At 46.4% G+C, this 25,323-nt stretch overlaps 2 protein-coding genes across 4 annotated transcripts in view; one reads left to right on the top strand and one right to left on the bottom strand.

Moving 5' to 3' along the window:
- Positions 1–25,323, top strand: part of SYN1 (synapsin I) — an 84,507-nt gene that overhangs the window by 35,946 nt on the left and 23,238 nt on the right. The window lies entirely within an intron of this gene.
- TIMP1 (TIMP metallopeptidase inhibitor 1) lies at positions 1,723–12,119 on the bottom strand. The gene is made up of 6 exons (XM_033172963.1): positions 12,055–12,119; positions 11,078–11,242; positions 6,907–7,004; positions 5,889–6,006; positions 3,286–3,407; positions 1,723–2,000 (listed from the first exon to the last, which is right to left on the bottom strand). The coding sequence occupies exons 2-6, from the start codon at positions 11,205–11,207 to the stop codon at positions 1,794–1,796; spliced, it is 675 nt and encodes a 224-aa protein (XP_033028854.1). The 5' UTR covers positions 11,208–11,242; positions 12,055–12,119; the 3' UTR covers positions 1,723–1,793.

The following is a 25,323-nucleotide window of genomic DNA, read 5'->3' as shown; positions in this document are numbered from 1 at the left end:
ACCCTGGTTCATCCTGGTTGCCCTCCTCTGCACACGTTTCAGCTTGTCAACATCCTTCTTAAATTGTGCCAGAATTGGACACTGGACTCCAGGTGTTTGTCTGACCATGGCAGAATAGAGTGGTACTATTACTTCCCTTGATCTGGACACTAGACGTCTGTTGATGCAGCCTAGAATAGCATTAGCCTTTTTTGCTGCTGCATCACCCTGTTCCCCTAGATCCTTTTTCACATGTACTGCTAGTAAGCCAGGTGTCCCCTATCTTATATTTATGCATCTGGTTCTTCCTGCCTAAGTGAAGGACCTTACATTTGTCCCTATTGACATTCATTTTGATGGTTTTGGCCCATTGCCATTATCAAATGGGGCTGTCATGGGCTTAAATGTTGGCTGGCTCTCATTGTGCACTGGATTTAAATGACATGGGGTGAGATCCCACAGCTTTCAGATTCGAAATATGTCACATGCTTCCTTATATGGTATTCCCATGGACACACCTTGCTGGCCAAGAGACTGCGGCTGGGACTATGAATAAGGGCTTGGATTGGGGTTTCCCAACCCATGGTTTGTGTTTGCTGTTACTGGAACTAGGGTCATGACTGCTGGCCACAATGGCTTTGTGCTACTCTCACAGTCAGAGGTAGCGCACCTCTGAACACCAAAAGCTTATCTTTTTTCTTGCTTTGCTTTGCTTCAGTCTTTCTTCTTTCCTTAGCATCTGCTATCATCATCGAGCAGCCCTCCTCTTTGCCAATCGCCCTTTCCTCCTGTTTCCTCCTTGCCTTTAAAACAATGTTGTACAGAGCTGCAGACAGACAGGGAGTTTCTATTTTAAACTCTTCTTACAACGCCTAGTATAATTGTTAGGCACAGTGGTGGTGGTGGTGGTGGTCCATTGCTCCATTCCTTCCTCTTCAAGCTGAGCCACTGTCTGCAGGGAACAGTCCCCCACTGCCCGTGCTTGAGACCCTGCGGAGCGGCCTTATTGCCTTGGTTTCCTCCTCCCCCCCCCAAGGTTCTCTTGAGTGCACTGCATGGTTGGAGATGGAGGAGGGACAAGGGCAAGCCCCTTAGCTACCTCTCCAGCATTAGGAGCTGCATTTGAACAGCTTGGAAGCCACATGGGGCTAATGATTAATATTGAAAGCAGATGCTTTGGCGGGGGGCAGCATTTCAGGTTCATGGGGAAGGGCCAGGAGTCAGAGGGCAGTTCCAGACTGTCTCTATCTTCTAGTGGGATTCAAATACACGATGGCCCGTTCAGGTTCTGCAGTTAGGGTTGACGGGGAGGTCTTGCGTGACAAACCTACTCCCGCCAAATACTGGGCTTTTTGCAAGAAGGAAAGGTGACAGGGAAATGCACTGAAAAGTGGTATAACATTTGATTTGGTGCAACGTCACCTAACCTGCCCCCAAACAACTCCTTCAATAGCTAGGGTCAGCTCACCTCCCTGCAAACAAATGAGGATGGATGCTCATCTGGAAGGGCCTGCAGAAAATGCCAAGGTGGGAAGGGCTCTATGGCTCATTTTGAAGAAGATTCTCTCCCTGGCCACTGAAGAACAACATCTACAACTTCTCTTGGCTCTATGCCTTTTGCAGAAAACGTTTTGGCTCTTCTGGTTTTTCTTCCAGAAAAAGAAATAGAGGCTTGCTCTTAACGGAAGCTTCAGATTTTCCAGGCAAAGAATGAACAAGGAAGAACAGGCAGGGGCAGAGATGGTGGTTTGGAACTGACGTTTATTTTAAAAAGAGACAATCCAGAGATAGGAAGGGAAGGGTCCACAAAGATATCACTGCCTCAGGAGAACTTTGCGAAGGGAGCCAGGCCCTTGGGTGCTCAGCGACTGCCAAGTGCAGAGGCCGGTGCTTTCACCCCGGGGCAGGCAAGCCAAGCGTTTGGCCTGGAAGCCTTCCCATATCCTGGACATGATCCCATCTGTCCACAGGCACTGGTTGTCAGAGGTGATGGAGCACGGCATGGAATTGCAGGGCACAACCTTTTTGTGAAGGAAGAGTGACACACAGAAACATGAGTGGACAGGTCCCCCTCACACATCGTAGCAACATCCCATCCCCCACCTCTGTTGACCAGTGGAAGCTGGTCCATGGGGATAAGACCAGCCCAAGACATTTTGGCACCTGAGGGGAGCCAGAAAATGGTACCCCCTCCCCACCAGGGAAGAAGTGTGTGTGGGGGGGATCTACATCAGGAACAAGTGAGGTGGGATAAGATCCATATCTGGATCTGCTGCCTCTGTGAATCGTCTTGCCTGAGGCAGTGACCTCACCTTGCCTCACGGGTGGGCCGGTCCTGCAGGAGGGCAAATGGGGCACTGCTCCACCAACCTCATTCTGCCCTCAGCCAGCCCCCACCTGCCTGGCTTCTTACTTGCATTTTGGAAAAATGAAGATCTGGATCCTGCCTCCATCCATTCTTCTTTGATTGATAATGAACTATAAAATTTAACATCCTATTGGGGGTATCTGTGCCTGTCATAATCATTGGCGCCACCTACATAGCTGTCAACTTTTTCCTTTTTTAAAGGGCAATTCCCTTATTCCGAATAGGATTCCTCACAAGAAAAGGGTTGGTCTCCCTGCCTTTTGCGCTACCAGTTCCATTGCACCCCAGCCATCACTGCTGGTGATGTGCTAGCTCTGCCTTGCCCTAATCGTGAGGACCAGCCACCAGTGACCTGAGGACTCACTCTGGCCCCACAGTCCCCAACAATTCACAATCATTTTCTTCCACTGAAGGAGACCATATGGGGGAGAGTTGTGCCAATGACTCCCTTGCTCTCCACACTGGAGAAAAGGGGGCGAAGGAGCCCTCGGACTTGTGCACCTGAGGCATGTCAGAGAGGCTGAATGGGTGGAGTCAGTGCTGCTGACCCCTCAATCCTTGCTGAGTTTAAAATACGGTTCCTGTTAAAAAATAAATTCGGGTCCAAATAGGGTTGCCATATTTCAAAAAATAAAAACCAAGACACCCCAGGACAAAGCGCCACCTTTTGGAACCCCCCCCCCAGACATCAATTCTTCCTCTGAAATCCTGGTAATCCCAGACGTATGGCAGCCCATACGTATAACAGATAAGGAAGCACGTTTTCATTAGACCCTTTGCAGCTAATGTCAAATGACATTGGCTTTTGAGCTAGACAGAGCTCTTCAGAGGGTGCATGCTTTCTCCTGGAGGGCCCTGCCCCATCTGCAAGCATATGGCCTCCTCTTAGCAACTACATCTGTCTCTGAAAGGGTCTGCTGGGGGGGGCAGGTACTCACTGTGCAGTTGCAGCCCTTGCTGTAGTCTGAACTCAGGCCTCGCTTCTGTGCAAAGGACAGCTGAGACCACGGCTCGATGAAGGAGCAGGCCGTGATCATGGCACGGTCACCTTCCAGCATGCCTGTTGGGAGGTGAAAAAACAGGTAAGAGAGAAAAGTTAAGTGTAAATATGGAGGAGGAGGAGAATATAGAGGACTTGTTCACAAGGCTTTGTCACCCCCAGACCTTGCTTTCATAACTAAAATTGTAACCTGATGAGAGGTTTGAAGGTTTATCAATAACGCCACGCATCTTTGCAACCATAAGCAGGGTTGTGCATAACTTGCCCTTTGGTAATAACAAATCTTTTCCTGGACAAATGCAGATTCCATGCTCCCCCAAAATTGAATTGTGTGACCTGAGCACGAAATTCATATGAGGCCATTTTGCAAGTCGTTTTTCTTTTTCTTTTCATCATTTGTTCACTTTTGCATGATTTATTCTGACTTTGGTAGTCATGGCTCAGGTTAGGAAGCCGTGTGAGGTACGGAACCCCCTGTCCCTGAGCATCTCATTCAGCATTCCCTCTGCTTTTTGAGATTTCTGCTGTCATAACAGATCTTTAAAAACACAAGGGCTAGAAACCTGCTGCCTCTGCTTCTTCTTAATTAAATGAAACCTGATATTCTCAGTCGGTAGAATTTCATGCCCCAAACGACATTATGTGTTTTCTTGTGTTTCTTTGGAATCATGACCCATAGCTAAAGTATCCCTGGGAAGAAAAGAGATTTCACTAGTTTCCTAGGCAATCTACTCTGTTATTAAGCTGCCCTTTCAAAAAGACATGCTGTGTTTATTTGTTTTGGAGGGGTTTTTTTGGCCATTAGAGCAGAAAACATATTGTTCACATTCTTTTGTTACAAGCAGCTTTGAGGCCAGCCTAGACAAGGCGCTCACTGTGAGATAAAACTATTCCTGGGCAGTGTCATCTTTGACTGTAGGGGTGCTCACATTCTTGAATACTCATCCATTTAAAAGAACAACTCAATTGGCTGTTGGTGGGGGGAGGCATTCTGGCCTGCCCTAAAACTATCCATGAGATGCTGGCATCCTTTGTGTAGCAACTATTCCACCTGCCTCCATGGGAGAGCATTCAGTTGACCAGTCCCACTCCTGTATCCTGAAGAGGTGCTGTCCACATAGGAGTGCTCACTATGCATTAAGCCAGGCATGTCCAAAGTCCGTTTTGGGGGCCTAATCCGGCCCACTGGTTGATTTAATCCGGTCCCCGCGGCAATATATGTCCTGGGGTAAAATCCTAAAAAAAGGTGCAACAACGTTGGTCGGCCCTCACGCATGTTCACTTCATCAAATCTCGCCCTCTTTGGAAAAAGTTTGGGCACCTCTGCATTAAGCTGTTGGTCTAGATCAGGCCTGAGCTCTCCGACAAAAGCTGGGGTTAAAATGTTGAAAATGTACAGTATAAGGGCTACTCTGGATGCCCTTTTCGTTGGGTATTCATGATGTTTTGTGCTCATGATGGTATCGGGGAGGTTACACAGGATTTCAATACGATTTGCTTTGTTTCTTACTGGTGATTCTCCGTCGCTTCCTCCTGAAATCTTGTAACTTCATAGCCTTCCATTGAAAAACCTCCCCCAACCCTTTTTTGTGTGCTCATGATGTCCAGAACACAGTGCTCCCAAGGAGGTCTTGCGTAATGCTGACTTGTTCTTCCTCTCTTCTGAGAGGGAAGCTTTGTGAGTGACACAGTCCTGGGTGTCATGAAGGCCCTGGGCTGGTTGTGGCTGGTCCAGAAAGAGGAGCAGATTCAGAGCGGGTGTCAAAGCAACAGCACAGCAAAACCATCGCTGAACCCTTACACTGGTTGGCACTTTCTAAGAACATAAGTGGAGCCCTGCAGGATCAGGCCAATGACCCATCTAGTCTAGCATCCTGTTCTCACAGTGGCCAACCAGATGCCCGGGGAGCAGCAGCTGAGCAGAAGAGCATTCTCCCCTCCTGCACTTTCCTGCATTCCAGGGGTCTGACCATAGCCATCATGGTTAGTAGCCACTAATGATTTTATTCTCCATGAGTTTGTATAATTCTCCTTTAAAGCCACCCAACTTGGTGGCCAGCACAGCCTCCTCACCCCATGAAGTTCCTGTATTTTCCTATTCTCTCATTCGTGTTGCTTCAAAACATTTAGTCACCTGAGAGAGAAAATTCATTGGTGCCTGCTCCAGTAAAACAGCATGAAAGCGACAATTTGCTACTTCTTAGTGGGAACTTCAAACCTGCTGCCAAAGGCTTTCGTTCCTGTGACGGGGCTGGCCCTGATCCTGGAAGGGCCCTAGAACTGTCTATCCTTTCTTGTGCAGTTTGGCAGGAGGATGCCTCTGAGCGTGTGCAAAGGGCATTTCCCTTGCTCTCTGGTACCATAGCCACTCCCCACATATCTAGGCCTCAGTGACATGGCGCTCCTCTTGACAAATCCACACCACCCTCAAATGGCTGTGAGCAGAGGGCACATAGGCCTGCCTGCCTTCTTTCACTCAGGGTTATTTGTGAGTTTCAATTTGCCCCAAGTGCTTCCTGGCAAAAAGATGGCACACCATACCTGCAATGACATATTCTTCTCCTTTGAGAGGGCCCTTGTGTTCATAGCCGCAGAGGCTTTCCATGGCAGGCGTGTGGAGAAAACGGACATCTTGCATCTCCTCAGGGCCCTTGTACACCTGTGGAGAGGGGGGGGGAAGGTAGTTCAGTGACCAGGAAGGGGCCAAGAGAGGGACAGGTGCAGGGACAGGGCTCTTCCCGGCTCTTACAGAAGTAGGGAAGAGGTTGTAGCTCAGGGGGGAGCACATGTCTTGCATTCATGCTTGTTCAAGCCCCATAAATTTAACTGATGATGGTGATGATGATAATCATCATCATCATAATGCTGAGAAGGCTCAATCTTTTGCCACCGCCCCCTCCAGAAGGGTCTGCTCATGTGAGCATCTGCCAAGGGAGTGCCTGTCAGTGTGTTGCGGAGGCCTTGGGGGTGTAGAAAACCTTCAGAGGCAGGGAACCTGAGGGCTGCATTCCCTTCCAGGCAACCTCCTGAGGGCTGCATGGCACTAGTGGTGGGGCCAGAGGCAAAAGCATCCTTAGCAATGTACATTTTGCCTTTGTGCTGCAGGCTGGTTTCCCGCCAGACAAGCAAGAGGCATCCTCAGATCTCAAGGGCACCTTGCAGCCCCCCCCCCCCCGGTCTAGAAGTGAGAATGAAAACAAAGGAAAGGAAAGGAAAGGGGGAGAAACCAGCTGTTCTGAGAATGTGTAGTGGGTGGCAGCGCAGAGCCTGGATAGCCCTATCTCTCTGCAAAAACTTGCAAGGAAGGGAGGCAAAGTGCTCACTTTCCATGGGAAGTTTTCAGGCTCAGCAAATGCAGCATCTTCCGGGAAGAGGGAAGGAGCTACTGAGGATGAGGAACGCTTGGCTGCTGCGTTGCATTGCTGCATGGATCCAAGCAGGCTCACTGGCTGTGGAATGGGATCTCCACCAGCTTGTCCTGCCCACCAGCAAAATGGTGGCTTTAGGGGGTCCCATTGGTGAGTCTCTGGGTTACATTATAGTAGCAGGAGAAGCTCACCTTGGTGGTTTTGATCTCGTGTTGCATCCACCACACTGGTTCCCCTACGGAGATGTTCACCTGCTGCTTGCTGACTCCCACAAATTTACCCCGGATCACTGCAGAGGGAAAAATGGTATTGCGTCACAACTTTTCTTCCACTCTTCCCAGCTCTCCTGGCTTTTGACCTTGACTTTGATATCCCTCTCTCTCATTACGTTACACCCTAAGGAGGGATGGTGCAGGATGCTTGGGAATCTTGTCACCTCGGCTTCGGTTTCTTCTGCAATTTGTCTGCTCTGCAGCCTCAGAGTTACACCCAGACTTGCTGTTCTCACAAGGCCTGCAGCAGGGAACCTCTGGCCCTCCAGATGTTGCTGCACTACAACTCCCATCTCCCCGAAGTCTTAGCTCTGCTGGCTGAGGTGGATGGGCTTCGGAGCCTGACTCCAAAGGCTCCCCATCCTCGCACTTGATTTCCCTATAAAACTACACTCTCTTTCTCTTGTAAGGGTCAGAATTCTGAAGTACAACTTCTAACAGGGATGCCTCCCCTTGGAGTTAAGTCAGTGATACCCTCCATATGGACTACCTCCCATCATTTCACCTCTGACTCTGCTGGCCATCTGATATGAAAAGCCCCCTGAATACAGAAAGTGGAGAGCGGGCTGTGACCGCCTGGTTTTTTTTATGCAGACATTTAGATTCTGCTATTTCAGTGCAAAATGTGCCACTCTGAGCAGCGTACAACAATAAACTGCATTACAAACAACAATACAAAGGCTCAATGAAGAAGGAGGCAAATTCAGCCATTGAAACCAAATTATAAAAACAAAACAAAAGCTTGCTGGAACAAGGAAGTCTTCAGTAGTTTGGCGGGGGTGAGGTGGGGAGCCTGGTGATGCTTTTCAGAGTTCCTAAAAAGCCACTGGACAGATTTTCCTGCAACTATGTTCATGTACTGGAGTTGTTGAAACACCACTTGCATTTTAACACTCGGCTGAAGATTATTCTTCTGTCATTCACATTTTGGTCATAGATCCGCTAGGAAATGCAAAGTGAGATGTAATCCTCTTTGTAGGCTCTCCCATAATCTCCCTCCAAGAAGGCTTTTGGAGGAAACTGAGCAGCAGGAGGGAGGGGTGTGTGTGTGTGCGCGCGCGCACGCGTGTTGATTGGACTGCAAGTGGAAATCCCACTCTGAGCTTCTCCCCCTAGTCCAGCCAGGGAAGCTGCTTTCTCTGTGCTGTGTTGTGAGTCTGCAACCAAAGAGGACTCAAATTACTACAGCTTTGTGATGGGCTTGGCCTTTAGGCATAGCTAGTGCTCTCCTCTGATTAGGTCCTTGGAGGGACTGTAGCTCGGGGCAGGGCATCTGCTCTGCATGCAGAAGGTTCCAGGTTTAATCCCCAGCATCTCCAGGTAGGGCTGGGAATGCCCCGTCTCTGGAACCCCATAGAGCTGCTGCCAGTCAGTGTGTAGGCAATGGTGAGCTAGATAGTGCAGTAGTCTGACTTGGTATAAGACAGCTTCCTGTGTTTATATGCAGGAGGTCCCAAGGTCAGTCTCTGGCACCTACAGTTTAAAAGGATCAGGGAGCAGGTGATGGGGAAAAACCCTCCCTTTATGACCAAGACCCTGGAGAGTTGCTGCCAATCAGAATAGACAATACTAGGCAAGGTTGACAAATAGTCTGACCCAGTGCTTTCTTCTAGAAAAATAGGTGCTGGTATTCACCATGCCACACTTTTTAACAACAACAAAAGGGGCCAGTACTGTGTCCCCTTGAGTACACCCTGGAAAAAGCACTGGTCTGACTTGATTTAAGGCAGGTACCTATGATTGCAATTTTTGTTACTAGTGGCATAATAATATATTGATAACAGCTGAGATCAGGGTTTATAACATGTAAACCAAATGAGTTCAGTTGTATTCAGTCACACCGGTGAGATTTGTCTGCAATTCCCCTCCTGCTCCCCACCTCAGTGCTTTATGATTCCTGAGCCTCTTTCAATCCCAACCACTTTCTTTTAGTCAAAGAAAGAACAGAAATCTTAAAAATTCAAAGGGTGAATCACCCAAGGAGCCCCTTCAGAGGAAGCCCTGTGTAAGGACTTCTGCTTGGACAAAAGAGCTCCCCCACTTCTCCTTGAAATTGGCTTGGGGCAGGGAGGCTGGGGGGAGGACCTGCAGAAAAGCAGATGGAAGGGACCGGGGGGGGGGGGGAATCATTCCATCTGGCTGAAGTGCTTGTGCAGATGGAACAGTTGTAACAGTGGGGCATTGCATCCCACCCCAAATTTAGAATGTAGAATAAAATAAAACGGCCCAGAATCATTTTATGTTAAAAATCTTTTTTAAAAAGAGACAAGAAAAGAAAGAGGCACATTTTTTAAATCAGACTCAAGCCTACCAGTTAAACATGCCCATTTGCCTAATTTATTTCAGTGACAGGGTAAACGTTTCCTAGTGACAGGTGGGGGGGGCGAAATTAATTGCCTGATTCTATACTGAATGTAGCTGAGGTACATCTAAGGGAATACGCATAGATTGTATACTATAATGCCAGCAGGGGGCAGTGCAGGGCATATTTACTTATTATCAAGTGCGTACTATTGCAGGACTTAAAAATGCTTCTGAAGCACTTTTAAGGGGGTGTTAGCAAGCGTAAGTACTGAAACAGTTCCAGGAGTGTTTAGAGGGGATAAAACCTCAGCATACCATGATATATGACCAAGTTTCCATTTGCACTGTCAACCTTCGGTTTGTGTAGTGTTTGGGTTCCTGCGCTTCTAACAACTGCCTGGTTTGCAGAAATTTCGCATGTGAAGCTTTTTCTGGGATGGAGATGAACTGTTGGGGGAAGGTTCACTTGCCAAACTTATCCAGGTTAGGTAGTTGAAGATGAGGAAGACCCAAGAGCCCTGCTAGAACCATCATCCTCAACATCCTCATCACCATCTTGGGGCACTTCCAGATAACCTGTTTATTGACTCTGTGTCCTGATTGGTTTGCACGGAGTTTAGATGACATTGGCTATTTAATGAGCAATTATTCAGAGGGTTCCGTGAGGATGTTAGATGACATTGCACCAAAGTGAGGTGGTTCTGCTCTTTCCAGTGCATTTCCTCCTCACTTTCCTTACTACGAACTTTCAACTACAACTGTTGCCGGTCTCCCACCTGAAAATAATGAGAGTCTGGAAGCCCCCCTCAATCCGATTGCCATAGGCATGCTGAGATGATGGGCGGTTCTTCTGGGTCTAAGCACTCACCACTGGGAAGTAATCCAGAGTGAAAGCATTTCTAGTGACTTCAAAACACACTCCTAAAGTCTGACTACTCAAGTGGCATTAGTATGCCATCAAACCCTTTAAATGACTGGTTAGGAACACACAGGCTGTTGGTACAGGAAGGGGGGAATGTGTAGATTTGCCAACTTAGTTACTAGCCTGTTTATGCACCTATATAGTTTGTGGCCTGCCTACAGCCTAATGTAGCCTGAGACATGTTAGAGAACAATTGTATTCCCTTTTATAAAAATACCTTTCTTTAGGTCCACCAGGCAAGTGGCTATTTGCAACCCTGGGGCATGGTGGTGAATTTCAGTTTATGGGAGTGATGGATGGAATCAAAGAATTATAGAGCTGGAAGGGACTCCAACCCACAGCAATGCAGGAAACTCAACTAAATCATACATGGCAGATGACCATTCCACCTCTGCTTAAAAACCTCCCAGGAAGGAGAGTCCACCACCTCTTGTGGGAATCTGTTCCACTGTCAAACATCTAGGACAGGGGCAGAGGACCACATTCCCCCATGGACAACCTTCTAGGGGGCTGCATGACCTAGTGGTAGGAGGGACTAGAGGTAAAAGTGGGCGGGGCTTGCCTTTTTACAGCAGGTTGCATTCCAGCCACATCTACACATGCACACACTTCTAGCCAGGCAAGCAAGAGGCATTGCAACTGTTTAAGGACAACCAAAAACATGTGGGGAGTATGTGGAGCAGGACAAATGAGGGAATTGTCCTGAGTGCTGGCAAGGGCCACACTCGGCGCCTGAGCATGAGGCTCCCCACCACAATGCAGGGACAGGAGTCCGTAGGGGAAGCTGTGCCCCAAAGGGCGGAGGAAGTCAGACAGTGCCGGAGAAAGGCAGTGCGTGGACTTCAGCAGCGTCCAGAGACTCACCAACATCAGCATAGCAGTATGCAGATTGGGGGTGCCGGGGGGCACAGGAGCAGGCTGCAGTTGGATCCCACAGCAGAACCAGAAGGAGGAAGCTGGCCATCAGGAACCCACACACTTTAGAGGAGTCCATTTTTAACCCAAGGAGAGAAGCGACTCAGTCGTGACCTGGAAGACACAAACACACACAGAGAGAGTTGTTTCAGGAGAGGGACCTTCAGGAAAAGGGGTGGGAACATCATCCACAGAGTAGCACCTGCAAGGGAGTTCTCTAACCCTGGCTGAACAAAGCTCTTTGTCTCCCAGTTTTGTGGGTTGGGCAGGATTGAGAATAAGGGACGGGTGGCATAGTGGCAGGCGGGAAGGACCACAGGGGCAGCTCCCTCCACCCTCGGTGTGTGCCACCCAAGCTGTGCGGTGGATTCCTGTCCCTATGGGGACACCCCACCCAGGCTGAGACAGTGGGTTGAAAGGGGGAAGCCTTAGCAGGTATGGGGGAATCCTAGGAAGGAAAGTCAAGCGCCTGAGATTTCTGTGCCAGCGTAGAAAACTGCTGGGAGGAACAAGGACAGGCAGAAGAGGGAGCCTTTGTTGACATTTCGCTGGGTGAACAGGGCTGGGAATCTGCAGGCGGGATTACGGCTTCCTCTACAGCAGGCACGTCCAACAGGTAGATCGTGATCTACCGGTAGATCACTGGACGGCTGTGGTAGATCACTGTTAGAGCACTGGCTCCCCCCAAAGAAGCTCAACAACTTTGGCTCCCCTAAAAAAAGCTCAACATTATTTCCCTACACCCCAAAGAAGCGGGGCTTTCCGCCCCCCTAAAAAAAATCCTACAACTTTGACATGAACTGCTAAAAAAGGGCCTCCCTCCTTCCTAAAAAAGCTCACAATTTTGACTCTCTTGGGAGTCCCCCCCCCCCGGTCTACAGGGTCTGAGGGCTGAGAGATCTTTCTGACTGAGGCCATTTGCTCACCTTGTTCCCTGCCGCTGCCAGTTCAGCCTGCAGCTCCTGGGCTTTCTGGCTGGTATTTAAAGCTCGCCCCACTTTCCCCTCGCCTCTCCTCCCCCTGCTTTTCCTGTCTTGGCTGCCAAGTGGGCGTGGAAGGCGGCGGCAGCAGCAGCCTGCGGTTTTGAGCTAGCCATGCCAGGGTGGAGTGCCTCTTGCCTCAAGAATCTTTCTTAAGGGAGGGACGGGGAGGGGGCAGCTGCAGCCCCCACCCCCCTAAAAGGTTTAGCGGGAGTTTGGGATTACTCGGTTAGTTGAAAGAAAGCGATGGTGGTTGTTTTGACGGCTGGCTTCGAAGACACACATCCTTCTGGAGCTCCCAGAGTGTTATTCTTGTACTCTGGGCGAGACTCTTTCCTTCTCGGTTTGGTCACTGAAATTTCCTCCTTTGCTCTTCCAGTTTAACTACCTTCGTGTCACAGAAACTGGCATACTGAATAAGTGAGATAGAATCATAGAATTGTAGAGTTGAAAGGGACCCTGAGGATCATCTAGTCCATCCCCTTGAATATGCTACTGTCCCATGCAAGGATCAGCACCCTGCTCTAACCAACTGAGCTATCCATGCAGCTGGTATTTCTTACTGAACGAATCAGTCTGTGATTTTTAAGTCTGGGCAAGCTTCTGAGTTTCACAGAACTTCTCTTTTGGTAAAATAAGCATTCTGATGACAGGAGATTGCAGGAAGCAATCTGTAAGCGAGCAAGACAGCTTTCTGCACCTCTTGGAGACTCTGAAAACTCCGTTTGCTGCCTCCTCCTCTTCCTCTTAATTGACTGCCTTTCACATATATGTCTCAAGGTGATGTACATAGTATAGCAAAAACAGCAGAGAAAATAACTGCAGATGAACTGAAATACAAGAAAAGGAGACAACCATGGCAGAATCCTGTTCACCCAGTTGGGAAAGCTAGTCAGAACAGGAATGGGGTAGTTTGGAAAATAACTTGGCTACAAGATGAGCTTTTGCACTGAAACAAGCCAGGAGCTCCAGATGCAAGTTTGGCAACATGCCAACGGGCTTTTCAGTGGTGGTTCCTTTCCTTGCTTGTGGAATGCTTTCCCCAGGGAGGCTCGCCTGCTGCCACCTTTATTGTTAGTTGCCAGGCCCTTCAGGATTTCAAGTCCTTGTGGCCTCCTTTAGTGGGGCAGGCTCTCTTTTAATTGTTTAGTTGTGGGGTTCTTTGAGGTTTACGTTGGGGTTTTTTGTAAGTAGTTTTAGAGTTTATATTGTGTTTGTAAGTTGCTTTAGGTCACTTGTGGGAAGAGTGACTACTAAATATTATTATTATTAGTAATAATAAGTCTTCCGGAAATTGCAGAAGAGTGTTGAAAATAGTTTTGTGAAAACACAAAAACTTCCGCCTCCTTTCTTTGAGCTCCTAGCTTTCTTCAGGGCCAAAGGTCACATTGACAGCTAAGTTCATTTCCAAACCAGCCCATGACGTCTCCTCACCTCTGCTACTCCTCTTCTGCTGTCTCTCAGGATGAGCCCCAAGACTATCCCTTATCAAGCTGGAATGTGTGTGCAACTTCTGTGCCATTCACAGAACCTCACAAGCATGTCTTTTCAAGTTAGCTAAGGTCACAGCTACACCTACCTTTGAATCCCTCTTATACCACTTTAGCAATCGTGGCTTCCCTCAAAGAATGCTGGGAACTGTAGTTTGTTAAGGGTGCTGGAAATTGTAGCCTCGTGGGGGGTCTCATAACAACTCTCAGCGCCCTTAACAAACTACAGTTCCCAGCATTCTTTGAGGGAAGCCATGACACATGTGTGTGTGTGTGTGTGTGTGTGTGTTCATTGCAGGTGTATTCTGCGACACGTAATTGACTCAATATTAGTGCATTAATGGCTTTATGACTGCACATCATTCTGCTCTATTATTTGTTCTATGATGTTCTCCAATGTTACTGTGTTATTGCTATCTGGAGGGGCCCTCTTAGTGCAGCAAAAGGGGGACAAAAAATAAACCGGCATTTTTATGGTATAAAAAGTGACAGGATTTTAGCAGAAAGTGACATGGCATGCACCAAACAGCAATGAAGCGGTGTGATCACCTGAAACTTTTGCAGGTGTAAATGATAATGGAAATGTGATTGTGTGTAACCTCCCCAATAATGTTTTGAGATGTGAAATTAAAAGGACATCTGGAGGGGCCTGCAGTTTGCATTGTTTTGTAAGCCACCTTGGGAATCCTGTTGGAACCTGAAAGTGCAGGAAATGATATGGAAAAGCGGTGCTTGCATAGCTATCCCTGACCTTGGTTTGGCCTCAGTGATGGCACAAGACTAAGCCCCTCTACAGCAGGCTTCCTCAACCTCGGCCCTTCAGATGTTTTGAGACTACAATTCCCATCATCCCTGACCACTGGTCCTGCTAGTTAAGGATCATGGGAGTTGTAGGCCAAAAACATCTAGAGGGCTGAGTTTGAGGAAGCCTGCTCTACAGCACATGTTGCTGCTACTGACTTTCTTGTCCCCCCACTGCTGGTGCTCAGCTCAAGGTCACAAGGTGGCTCATACAATTGTACACTGGTGTATGACTCAGGAAAGGGGATCCTAGGTCTTTTCTTCACTACTGCTCAGGAAGTAAAGGTAAAGGGACCCCTGACCATTAGGTCCAGTCGTGACCGACTCTGGGGTTGTGACGCTCATCTCACGTTACTGGCCGAGGGAGCCGGCGTACAGCTTCCGGGTTATGTGGCCAGCATGACAAAGCCAGAGCAGCACACGGAAATGCCGTTTACCTTCCCACCGGAGTGGTACCTATTTATCTACTTGCACTTTGACATGCTTTCGAACTGCTAGGTGGGCAGGAGCTGGGACCGAGCAATGGGAGCTCACCCCATCACAGGGATTCAAACCGCCGACCTTCTGATCAGCAAGCCCTAGGCTCTGTGGTTTAAACCACAGCGCCACCCGCGTCCCCTTGCTCAGGAAGTACAACTCAGCAAATAAATAATCCTGAATGTTACTCCATCAGAGTGTGGGGATTTTGGGGTCACGTTTCCTATCTTGTCTCCGAAGTTGAGTGCAAACCTTCACCTGCTTTCCAAGACTGGGACCAGAAGATCTGGTTGCAGGAAATGGGCAGGCCTGGGCAAATGAACTTGGCAAGAGTTCTCCTTGAATATGCAGACATTTCTGCTGCAAACACGGAGGCTCAGTATGGATACTGCCCAATCTTCTAACCAGTTAGGAAAGTGAGATCACCCTGAGGGCATTGGTACTACTCCTGCTTCCAACTCTCCCTCCAATTTTCAGAGCTACCCATGGGTAGCATTGCTGGGGGTTTTTTCTAACTGTGGTTTGTTCCAAACTACAACAAGAAGGTTAAGCGTGGTTCTCAAGCTGCAGTGCAAACCTAGCAATAACCACTGTTTGCACCAAAAATAAATAAAGAGTGTGGAATTAATTTGCAAGAGTGAAGGGTGCATGAGAAGTGTGAAGGTCCCCAATGTTCTAATTTCATGGTTTTAAGAGATTGGGCAGCAGACACTGAGATCTTGCTCCAAGGGCCTTCTGGCGGTTCCCTCACTGACAGAAGTGAGGTTACAAGGGTTACAAGAACAACCTCTTCATCCATGGACTATGCAGAGGACACAGCCTAAGGTGCACTCCATCCTGCCTTGAGTTTGTGGTGCTTCCAATTGGATGAAGTGGGTAATGGCACAGAATGTTCTGCTCAAGGAACAAAGCAAACAGACTGTTTGCAGTCCAGCTTGTGTGAAGGGAGGAAGATCTGTCCTCTTGGCTGGGATTCAAACTCACCAGCCGGTTCTTTGGATTGTAGGTATCTACTAGTCACAAATTTTCCAGCATGTCTGTGGGATCTAATGGGCCAAAGCAGATTGGGTTTGGAAAAAGAGCCACCCGAGTTCTATTTCTATCCTGTGTGTCTCCTTGGTTTGAGGGAAGAAAGGTCAGGAGGAAGGCTGTGGTCAAAGGAACGGCTGAATGAAAAGGGAAAGTGAGATTTTCCATTCATCACCAGCAGGAAATTAGGCAGTGTTTTTGTTTATGTTTGATTTGCAGTGTTTAAGGATGAGTAAAAGTTATTGGGAAAGTGAGATAGGCAGGGGAGGCCCCTAGTGATGGAGAGCCCCGTGCATCACCAGCTCCCTCCTGCTTCCTCACTCCCCATCCCTCCAGGGCTTCTGTCTCCTGCCTGGTCTGCCTCCATTTCTCTCTTGCAAAACCCCCTCAGGGCATCAGGAGTCAGGGAGGAGCTGTGACATAAGGGGAACAGAATGGGAACCAAAAGGTGAAGGTCAGGAAGGAGGAGGAGGAGAATGGGCCCACACAGTCACTGCTGAATGGGTGGGGCAGAAGCTGAGTGACGTGTGTCGTGCCTCAGCCCATACGACATATTTTCGCAATTCTCATCCTCTCACCCTGCTCTGGTCTTACATCATAGTTATCATTAATAATGAGGAGATACTTTGCATCTATACAACATTTTAAGTGGATTGACAACACCTACACCCACAAACTTGGTAGGCTTAACAGCTATTTTTTTAAGGAAGATTAGTATCATCTCTATATTGCAGGTGCAGGAAATGGAGGCCAGGAGAGGAGCCTTAAGGCTGGTAGCTACCATGGTCGTGGTGAGTTCATGTCTGCCGTGAGATTTGGGAGCAGTTAAGGACCTCCCCTGCGGATGAAGACAGGCTCTGGCAGTTTGGGCAGACAGGACCAGTCAAGAAGGTGGTTTCTGCCCAGGCTGTGGAGGGAAGTGAGGGGCAGGTGGGGCTCATCCATCTAAGAAGGAAGCCCATCTAGGAGAAGAAAAACTCTGACCTTAGACCTCTGCTGCCTTGTGAGATATCTTTGGGGTAAGAAAATGCTAAGAAGTAAACCTTACACAAATCTGGAGTCCCTGAGATGGTGGGATTGTGCTTTGTACGCCTCCTTTCAGCAACTCCTGCAGCCAAAGCAAGTGCCAAACGTCTTGCTTTAGCCCAATGAGAGGGGGGGGGGTCGGTCTTGTTGTCTAGCCAGCCCAGAACCTCCAGACACATTTCTTCTCAGGCTTGCACCCTAGGAAGGTCACACCAGTGCTGCGAATAAAGTGGTTTGACTTCACCCCCAAAGACGCACTCCATTCTCTCTCTCGAGAAAGACGGATACCAACAATATATTAATATTAATTAGTATTTATTTATACATACATACATACATACATACATACCCGACCCATGTGGCTGGATTTCTCCAGCCACTCTGGGCGGCTTCCAACAGAATATTAAAATACAATATATATTGTATAACTATGCAAGTATATACATGTGACATATACATTGTACACAAATGTTCTCTGTAGCATGCTCATTGGCCTATTCTTCCAGAGTGTTTTCAAAAATGTCAGTTTGCAGCCAGACGCCTGTCAGTTTGAGGGGCTTTGCCAGTGATTGCCATGACAACCAACAGAGGCCCTGCAGGGAAGGGGTTGAGTTCCCTCCCCTCGTCCCCCCCCCCGTGTCCCTCCCTGCCTGTGGGGTCGCTGCTGCTGCTGCCACCAGGGAGGAGGAGGTTTCTCTGTGGTGGCCCCAGGCCCACGGAGATGCTGCTCCCTCCAACATTACATGTTTTTAAGTGTGTTTTGAAAAACATCATTCATTGGAACTACCTTTTCTTGAACAAAGTCTCTCAGGGCCACAGACTGAGCTGTTTTGAAAACAGTGCTGCTTCCACGCTGCTGCTTTGTTTTATTTTTAGGTAAATAGACTTAGATATTCACAAACTGTATGGTGTTTCATTATGTGTGTGTGTTTTTAAAATAATAATAATAATAATTCATTATTCTCTTGAGTTGCCTTGTGAGGGATATGGATGCTAATGCTAATAATTCTAATTCATAGGCCACCTGGTTCTGGGAGGCACCTGCTGTTCTAGGCTACTTGGTAGTGCAGAAGTCTAGTGGTTCCAACCTCTGCTTTCCACATTCAGCCCCAACAGGCTCACTAGTTCCTGCCCTCTGCTGACCTTGGGGTGCCATCCCTTGAAATCTCAGCTGGAGCAACAGCTGGCTCACAAGTGGCCATCAAGGCTTTTGGATGCCTGTTGAGTGAGATGTCTGCACTCCTCCTTTAGCTACGTCCCATCATGTTATGCTCTGTCTCCATCCATATAATGTGCGGTGTAGTGGTTAGAGTGTTGGACTAGGACCTGGGTTCAAATCCCACTCAGTCATGAAATGGGCTAGGTGACCTTGGGTGAGTTACCAGCCTGCCTCACAGGGTTGTTGTGAAGATAAAACGGGGAGCGGGGAAACCATGTGTACCATCTGAACTCCTTTGTGGAAAGGAGATAGAATCATCATCATCATCATTCATGGCAGTAAAAGAACATAACAGCAGGTGAAGAGCCCTGCTGGGTCAGACTAGTTCCCTACTTCTCACCAGATGTACTGGGGAAGCCCCAAGGCAGGACATGAATGCAAAATCCCTCCTCTCCCTGCTGTTTCTTCTCCAATGACGTACTGCCTTTGATCTAGGAGGCAGCCTGCTGTAGCCATCATGACTAGTAGCCTTTTGTAAGAGCAAGTCTCCTTCCTCCATGAGTTGTCGGATCTCCCTGTAAAGCCATCTAAGCTTGTGGCCATCACCGCTTCCTCTGGGCACCAAATCCCACAAGCTGGTTAATGCCTTATTTGGAGGGGTGATTACATTCATGCCTCCCAAATCTGTTGTCAGATCAGTTTCTAGTATTATGGGAGAGAGACCATTCTATCTCTGCCTGCTTCCTTCACATATCATGTTTATCATATCTCCCCACCTCATTGCACACACACCCATAAACTAAAAAGCCCCAAACCCTTTCACATGCAGAAAATTCTCTTCCAACCCTGTGGATTATTCTGTTTGCCATTTGCTGTACCTTTCACTTCTCTTTGCTATCCTTTCTGAAGCAGGACAGGCGAACAGAATTAAAAATGGAGCTGCTCCTTAGATCTCTGTAAGGGCATTATAACACGTTACACATGTTATGAATGTACATTTCAGGAAATGCAATGCCTCTGCGTTCCCCTGCATGGATGCTTTTGCTGACGCAGTGCTGCAACCCACACCCACGGATGGTGCAGGCAGTGACCTTGTGTCATTGCAGCAGTCAGTGCTGCTTCTCTGGACTGTGGCCAAGAGAGAACTGTGCAGTTATCCCTCTATGTCCAGTGGGACCTGTGATTCTTTAGCATCAACCCCATTGCACACCAACATGCTTTTGAAAACTGTGTGTGTGTGCGCACGCGCAAAAGCAGCATGTGATGTGCACGAATGCTCATGCATCTGTTGTTCAAGGGGGTAGGCAGAAGTGGCGTGTCTCACTGAGCATGCCCAGACTCTTGACCAAAGCTGTTTTCTATATATATTTTTAAAAAAATTAAATTTCTTTATTAGTTTTAAAAAGAAAAAACAGTCAACAAACGAAAAACCAAAAGATAATACAAATTACAAAAAGTAAATGTGGGGTACCATTAGGAACATGAGAAGAGCCCAGCTGGATCAGGCCAATGGCCCACCTGCTCCAGGATTCTGGTCCTCACAGTGGCTGGCCAGATGCCCGTGGGAAGCCTGCAGGCAGGATCTAAGCACTTGCTGGATTTGATGCAACATCATCTAAGCTCCCTGCAAACAAATCACAAGGGATGGTCATTAAATAGGCAACACCTTCCATTCTCCCTGCAAAACAAATTAGTATGTATGCGCAGTAAACAAGTGGCCTGGAAGTGTTGTTAAAATACATTAGTGTGGGGTGGTTGTTGTTTTTCTGCAATTTAAGCCCTGATTTGAGCCATGCTGTGAATTCCTCCTGCTCCCAAAATATCCAGATTTCTTCCCCCCTCCCTGTCCTGCTTTTTTAGCATTGGGTCGGCAATTGCTTGAATACTTGACCTAGATTTTCTGGAAAACCTGAGTAGAATGAACTGCATTGATTCCTGGAGAAAATAGCTAATATGGACTAGTGGGATTGGAGGCGCTCACCGGGCAGGGGGCTCAGGTCTGGAGAATGCTGTCTTAGGACCAGTGATGGTGAGCAGCCCTTGCCAGTCTAGGATGAATGGATTGCCTCCTGGGGTCATTTATTTATTTAGGCATGAGCAGCTGCTCATTATTATATGACAAAAGTGAAATAATTATAGTTTTACTTCCAGTGTGATGTAGTGGTTAGTTTGTTGGACTAGGATACTGGTGGTAGGTGAGTTTTGGATTTGATACCCCGCCTTATCGCTACCCGAAGGAGTCTCAAAGCGGCTAACAATCTCCTTTCCCTTCCTCCCCCCCCCCAACAAACACTCTGTGAGGTGAGTGGGGCTGAGAGACTTCAGAAAAGTGTGACTAGCCCAAGGTCACCCAGCAGCTGCATGTGGAGGAGCAGAGACGCGAACCCGGTTCCCCAGATTACGAGTCTACCGCTCTTAACCACTACACCACACTGGCTCTGGTGCAAGAAAACACTGGTGCAAGAAAACAATAGCAGCAGTAGGCAAATTAAACTACTACTGTACTGCTCTAGTAGTAGTAGTTTACCATACTTAAAAATATATATTTTAGTGTAACAATTACTGCTATTGCTACTAATCCTACTTAATAGCTGTTGTACAGAGTTGCACCTCATCACTGGATGAGCCATCGCTGTGTGGTGCATTTTTGTGTGGGTGTTCTGCTGCTCCACCCTAGAGCTGGCTGCAGGTTTTGTTCTGGGCAAAAGAAGAATTGGCCCTTAGCCATTGGACTGTGTCGTTTCCGATGCAGCTCTAGGACTTTGAGCAGGAAGCTGCCTGCCCCTGGTTCTTCCAGAAACAATGGGTTCGTGCTCTAAGATGTAAACCTTGCTTTGTCCTTCATGATCTTGTTAATTAAGGCGTATAAACCTTTTCTAAGGAGTTGTGAAAGCCAAAGCTTGGCCTGCTATCCAGTTGCAACAGTGCATCACGAAACTCATATAAATGACTCTGAGTACCCGGGGAATACCATTTTGGATTGCGTCAAGTTTGGTGTTGTGTTGACGTAAAAGTGTAATTTGTTTCTGCAAGTGTCATTTGACATCTAGGGCCTGGTGTCCCATCCCCCATTCATATTTATTGGTTTTTAACAACAGAAATGCTTTCTTAATGTAAGATCACACTATAAAGTTTCAGTTTCTTGTTGATGTACACGTGTTTCTAAATCATAATAAAGAAAAACAAATATATATTCTTAATCATTTGACTCATTAATATTCTAATTACTTCTGACTTCCCTCCCCTTCTTACTTGGGTCCTTTAGAGTTCTTGGAATGCATATCATAATAAATCTAGTTTATTGGTAACCAATTTTTCACTGTTTTGATGTTTCTCATTACAAGAGTTAATCTAAACCAGTGAAAAAATTAATTCTCCACAGTTGTCCACTGAAGTATAGTTTAAATATATTCCAGTCTTTACTAAATTTTTGTTTCACTTGATCCCTTCTCTGTCCTGTCACTTTATCCATCTCAGTGTATTCCATCAGTCTAATCAGTCACCTTTTTGGATGGCATCATCTCACTTTTCCAATTCTGTGCAATCTAAACTCTCACTGCCATGGTAGCGTACATAAATAATTTCTTTAAATTTCTTGGAATCTCCCTCCCAATAATCCCTAAAAGAAATGCTTCAGTTTTGGGGGGAAATGAAATTTTGAATATCTTTTTCAACTCGTTATAGACGGAATCCCAAAATCCCCTCATTCTTTTACAGGTCCACCAGACATGGTACATCCCACCGCCTCCTTATATTTCCCGCATTGGTCTGAATTATTTTTGTACATTATCGCTAATTTCCTCGGTGTTATATGCCAGCGATAGAAGACATTCATGTAGTTTTCCTTAATAGAATAACATGCTGTGAACTTAAGATGTTCCCTCCACAATTTTTGCCATTCTGAGAGTTGTTTGTTATGACATAAATCTCTTGCCCACTTTACCATGGCTGATTTTAACTCCTCGTCCTTTACTGACCATTCTAATAAGATTTTATACATTTTGGACAATGTTTTCTCATCGTTATATATCAAATTTCTTTCAAACCTTGAAAGTTCTTTGTTAAAGCCCTTTTTTGTCTTGTTTTTAATGGTACTGTAACCAATTGTTGACTCTACTTTTTATTTCTTCAATTTTTTGAGTTTTAGTTGGTTGCCTTCTTCACAAAGAATGTCTTTATATGTAACCCAATCATTCTTTTTATCTCCTTCCAAGTTGGTATATAGTTCTTTATATAGATTAATGTTCTTTGCCGAAATCCAAATTCCTAAATATTTTATTCTCTTACTAATTGTCAGTCCTGTAAGGTGTTGTAGTTCTCTTCTAACCTCTTCTCTCATATTTTTGACTAACATTTTTGTTTTTTCTTTATTAAATTTAAAGCCTGCAACTAGCCAAATTCCGTAATCTTTTCTACCACTATTGGCACACTTTCTTTTGGGTTTTTCATAGTTATAGTCAGGTCGTTGGCAAAGGCTTTTACTTTGAAAGTCTTATTTCCGACAACTATACCCCTTATGTTCTTTTCTTTTCTAATGTTCGTATTCCAACACCAGTATGAATAACAGTGAGGATAAGGGACACCCCTGTCTTGTACCTCTCTTAATATTACAGTTTTCTGTTAGGTTATTATTTATAACTAATTTAGCTCCTTGTTGCGAGTATATTGCATTTATACCTTTATAGAAATTTTCTCCCACTCCTATCATCTCTAATGTTCCCCCCCCCCATAAACTTCCAGGAGACATTGTCAAATGCCTTCTCTGCATCTATAAACAGCAACACTGCCTGTTTTTCATTTCTGACTTCCAGATACTTTAGAGTATCTATTACATACCGTATATTATTTATCATATGACGTCCTGGGAGAAATCCTGCTTGGTCCTCGTGAATATAGTCTTTGAGTATGCATTCCAATCTATTTGCTAGAATATCTGCAAACATTTTATAGTCATTATTAAGAAGAGATTTAGGTTGGTAGTTCTTTACTGATGTTGGATCTGTTCCCTTAGGAATCAGGGTTATGTAGGCCTCCTCCCATGATTCTGGTAGTTTGCCTGTATTTAGAATGTTATTCTCTACTGCTTGGGTGTTTGGGGGTGCACGTAGCCTTCAGGTCACCCCCTCTCAAAGCCTGTTGATGCTTGAGTCTCTCACTGGAGCTCAGACCCACTCCATGATCCTTCCTGTGGCAAATCGGAAGTCCCGCTGATTGAGATTCAGGGCCTGTTTTTGAGATGCTTTGTTTTGGGAAAGTTTATGCATTGCAATGGTTCACAAACAGCCAGTCTAATGGGAAAAGGGGGTGTAGGCAAGCTGCATGTGAAGGATCTGACTTGCTTGCACCCCAGGCCACCTGGGAAGCCCCAAACCTCTCAGATTCTGCAGCTGCTAATTTGACCAGGAGTGGGAGAAATGTTTTCCTAACCCCCATATATATATACATCTAGGTAAAGGTAAAAGGCAAAGGATCCCCGGACGCTTAAGTCTAGCCAAAAGGTGACTATGGGGTTGTGGTGCTCATCTCATTTTTCAGGCCAAGGAAGCCGGCGTTTGTCCACAGACAGCTTTCCAGGTCATGTGGCCAGCAGGACTAAACAGCTTCTGGCGCACCGTGATGAGTGTCAGAGCACACAGAAATGCTGTTTATCTTCCTGCCATGGCAGTACCTATTTATCTACTTGCACTGGTATGTTTTCAAACTGCTAGGTTGGCAGGAGCTGGGGCAGAGCAATGGGAGCTCACCCTGTTGTGCATATTTAAAGTGCTGACTCTCCGATCGGCAAACCCAAGAGGCTCAGTGGTTTGGATCACAGCGCCACCTGCGTCCCATCTACAGGGGTGCCAACAGGATCTTCAGTGTAATAATTTTTATAAGTCTTCAGTTACAATAATCCAATAAAAGCTGCATTGTCAATACCAAATTATAATACATTGTCAATTGTTAAAATATCAAATGATATTATTTTGTTGGCCCCCCTGCATGCTAGAATTGATTATTTAATAATTTACTTTGCAAAAAAGCTGCAAAACTGAGCTGATCCTCAAAAAAACGGGGCTTTTCCCTTTGCAAAAAAACTGCACAAATCTGAGCTGATCCTTAAAAAAAACAGGGCTTTTAGAGGAGGAAAACCAGAAAAATGTTTTTTTCCTTGTTTCCTCCTCTAAAAACAAGGTGCGCCTTATGGTCCAGTGCGCCCTATGGAGCAAAAAATACGGTAATTTACAGTCCTACAGGCAAAGCCTTCAAACTCTCTCTTTGTTCTTCTTGTGTGTGGCTATTTTTCTGTCCATACTGTTTCTTCCTATCCTTGTACTGTATTTTGTCTATCTTTTGTCACTTGTTGCTGTTCTCCATCATACCTTGGGCAGAGCTAGTATTCCGCTGTTGTTTCATAAGTTCTCCATTGCACCGTTCCAAGCCTCATTGTTTTGCAACTCAAGCATCAACTGCAAAAATATACTGTTTTCTCTCAGCCTGGGGAGGAGAGGAGAGCCAGCTATCAAATTTCAAGTAACTCAGTAATCAACCTTCTTTGGCAAGCTCGCAGCCCCCTCTTATCTCTCCATTCAGCTGATAAGTAGTTACAGATCCAATTAAATTCAATTCCAAAACATTTTATCATTAACAGTTCAGTCCGAGGATGATGAAAAGCAGGGGAAAGTCCGCTCTGAGTTTCCCTCATAAACCTTTGAAAAATAAAGCTTCTCTCCCTTTCCCCCCTTTTTTTCTTTACACACACAGTTCCATTTGATTTTATATTTCATATCTGCAATCAATTTTTCACCATTGTCACCTGCACCTCCATAATTTCAACTTCCAACTTAGCAAAGTAAATGTACATCCATAATTTAAACAAGTATTTCAGAGGAGGGTTGCCGAATCATAAATATAAAAAATTAAACTTAGTATAAAGAAGCCAAAGGCTTCCCTCCTCCCCACCATTTTTTACACTGAATGAAATCATTTTTCCAAGTTCAAAACTTAACAACTTGCAGCTGTTTTGATTGTGCAGTTTTTGATATCATCTTTTCCAGCACGTGCCTGTACATTAGTCCAAATTAAAGTCTAATGAATAGAAGAACCTCTGCTTCTTAATGGCGACGTAGGAGGGTTACCAACAGCCGAAGTGCTTTTGCACTCAGCGCCTCCCTGCCTCTTGCATTCCATGTCAGAGCGAGAGCCAGGTACCGAGGCGATCTGCAAGTGAAGCCCGTTCCCCTCATCCCTGGG

The sequence above is a fragment of the Lacerta agilis genome, chromosome 16, assembly GCF_009819535.1.
Source record: "Lacerta agilis isolate rLacAgi1 chromosome 16, rLacAgi1.pri, whole genome shotgun sequence".
Taxonomy (NCBI): Eukaryota; Metazoa; Chordata; class Lepidosauria; order Squamata; family Lacertidae; genus Lacerta; species Lacerta agilis.
This window is presented reverse-complemented; position numbering and strand designations above follow the sequence as displayed.

Coding starts and splice junctions, on each gene's coding strand:
- TIMP1 (XM_033172963.1), bottom strand. CDS start 11,207: ATGGACTCCTCTAAAGTGTGTGGGTTCCTGATGGCCAGCTTCCTCCTT. Junction 3,408..5,888: donor AGAAGAATATGTCATTGCAG/GTATGGTGTGCC, acceptor ACCTCCCAACAG/GCATGCTGGAAGGTGACCGT. Junction 2,001..3,285: donor GCAAGGGCTGCAACTGCACA/GTGAGTACCTGC, acceptor CTTCACAAAAAG/GTTGTGCCCTGCAATTCCAT.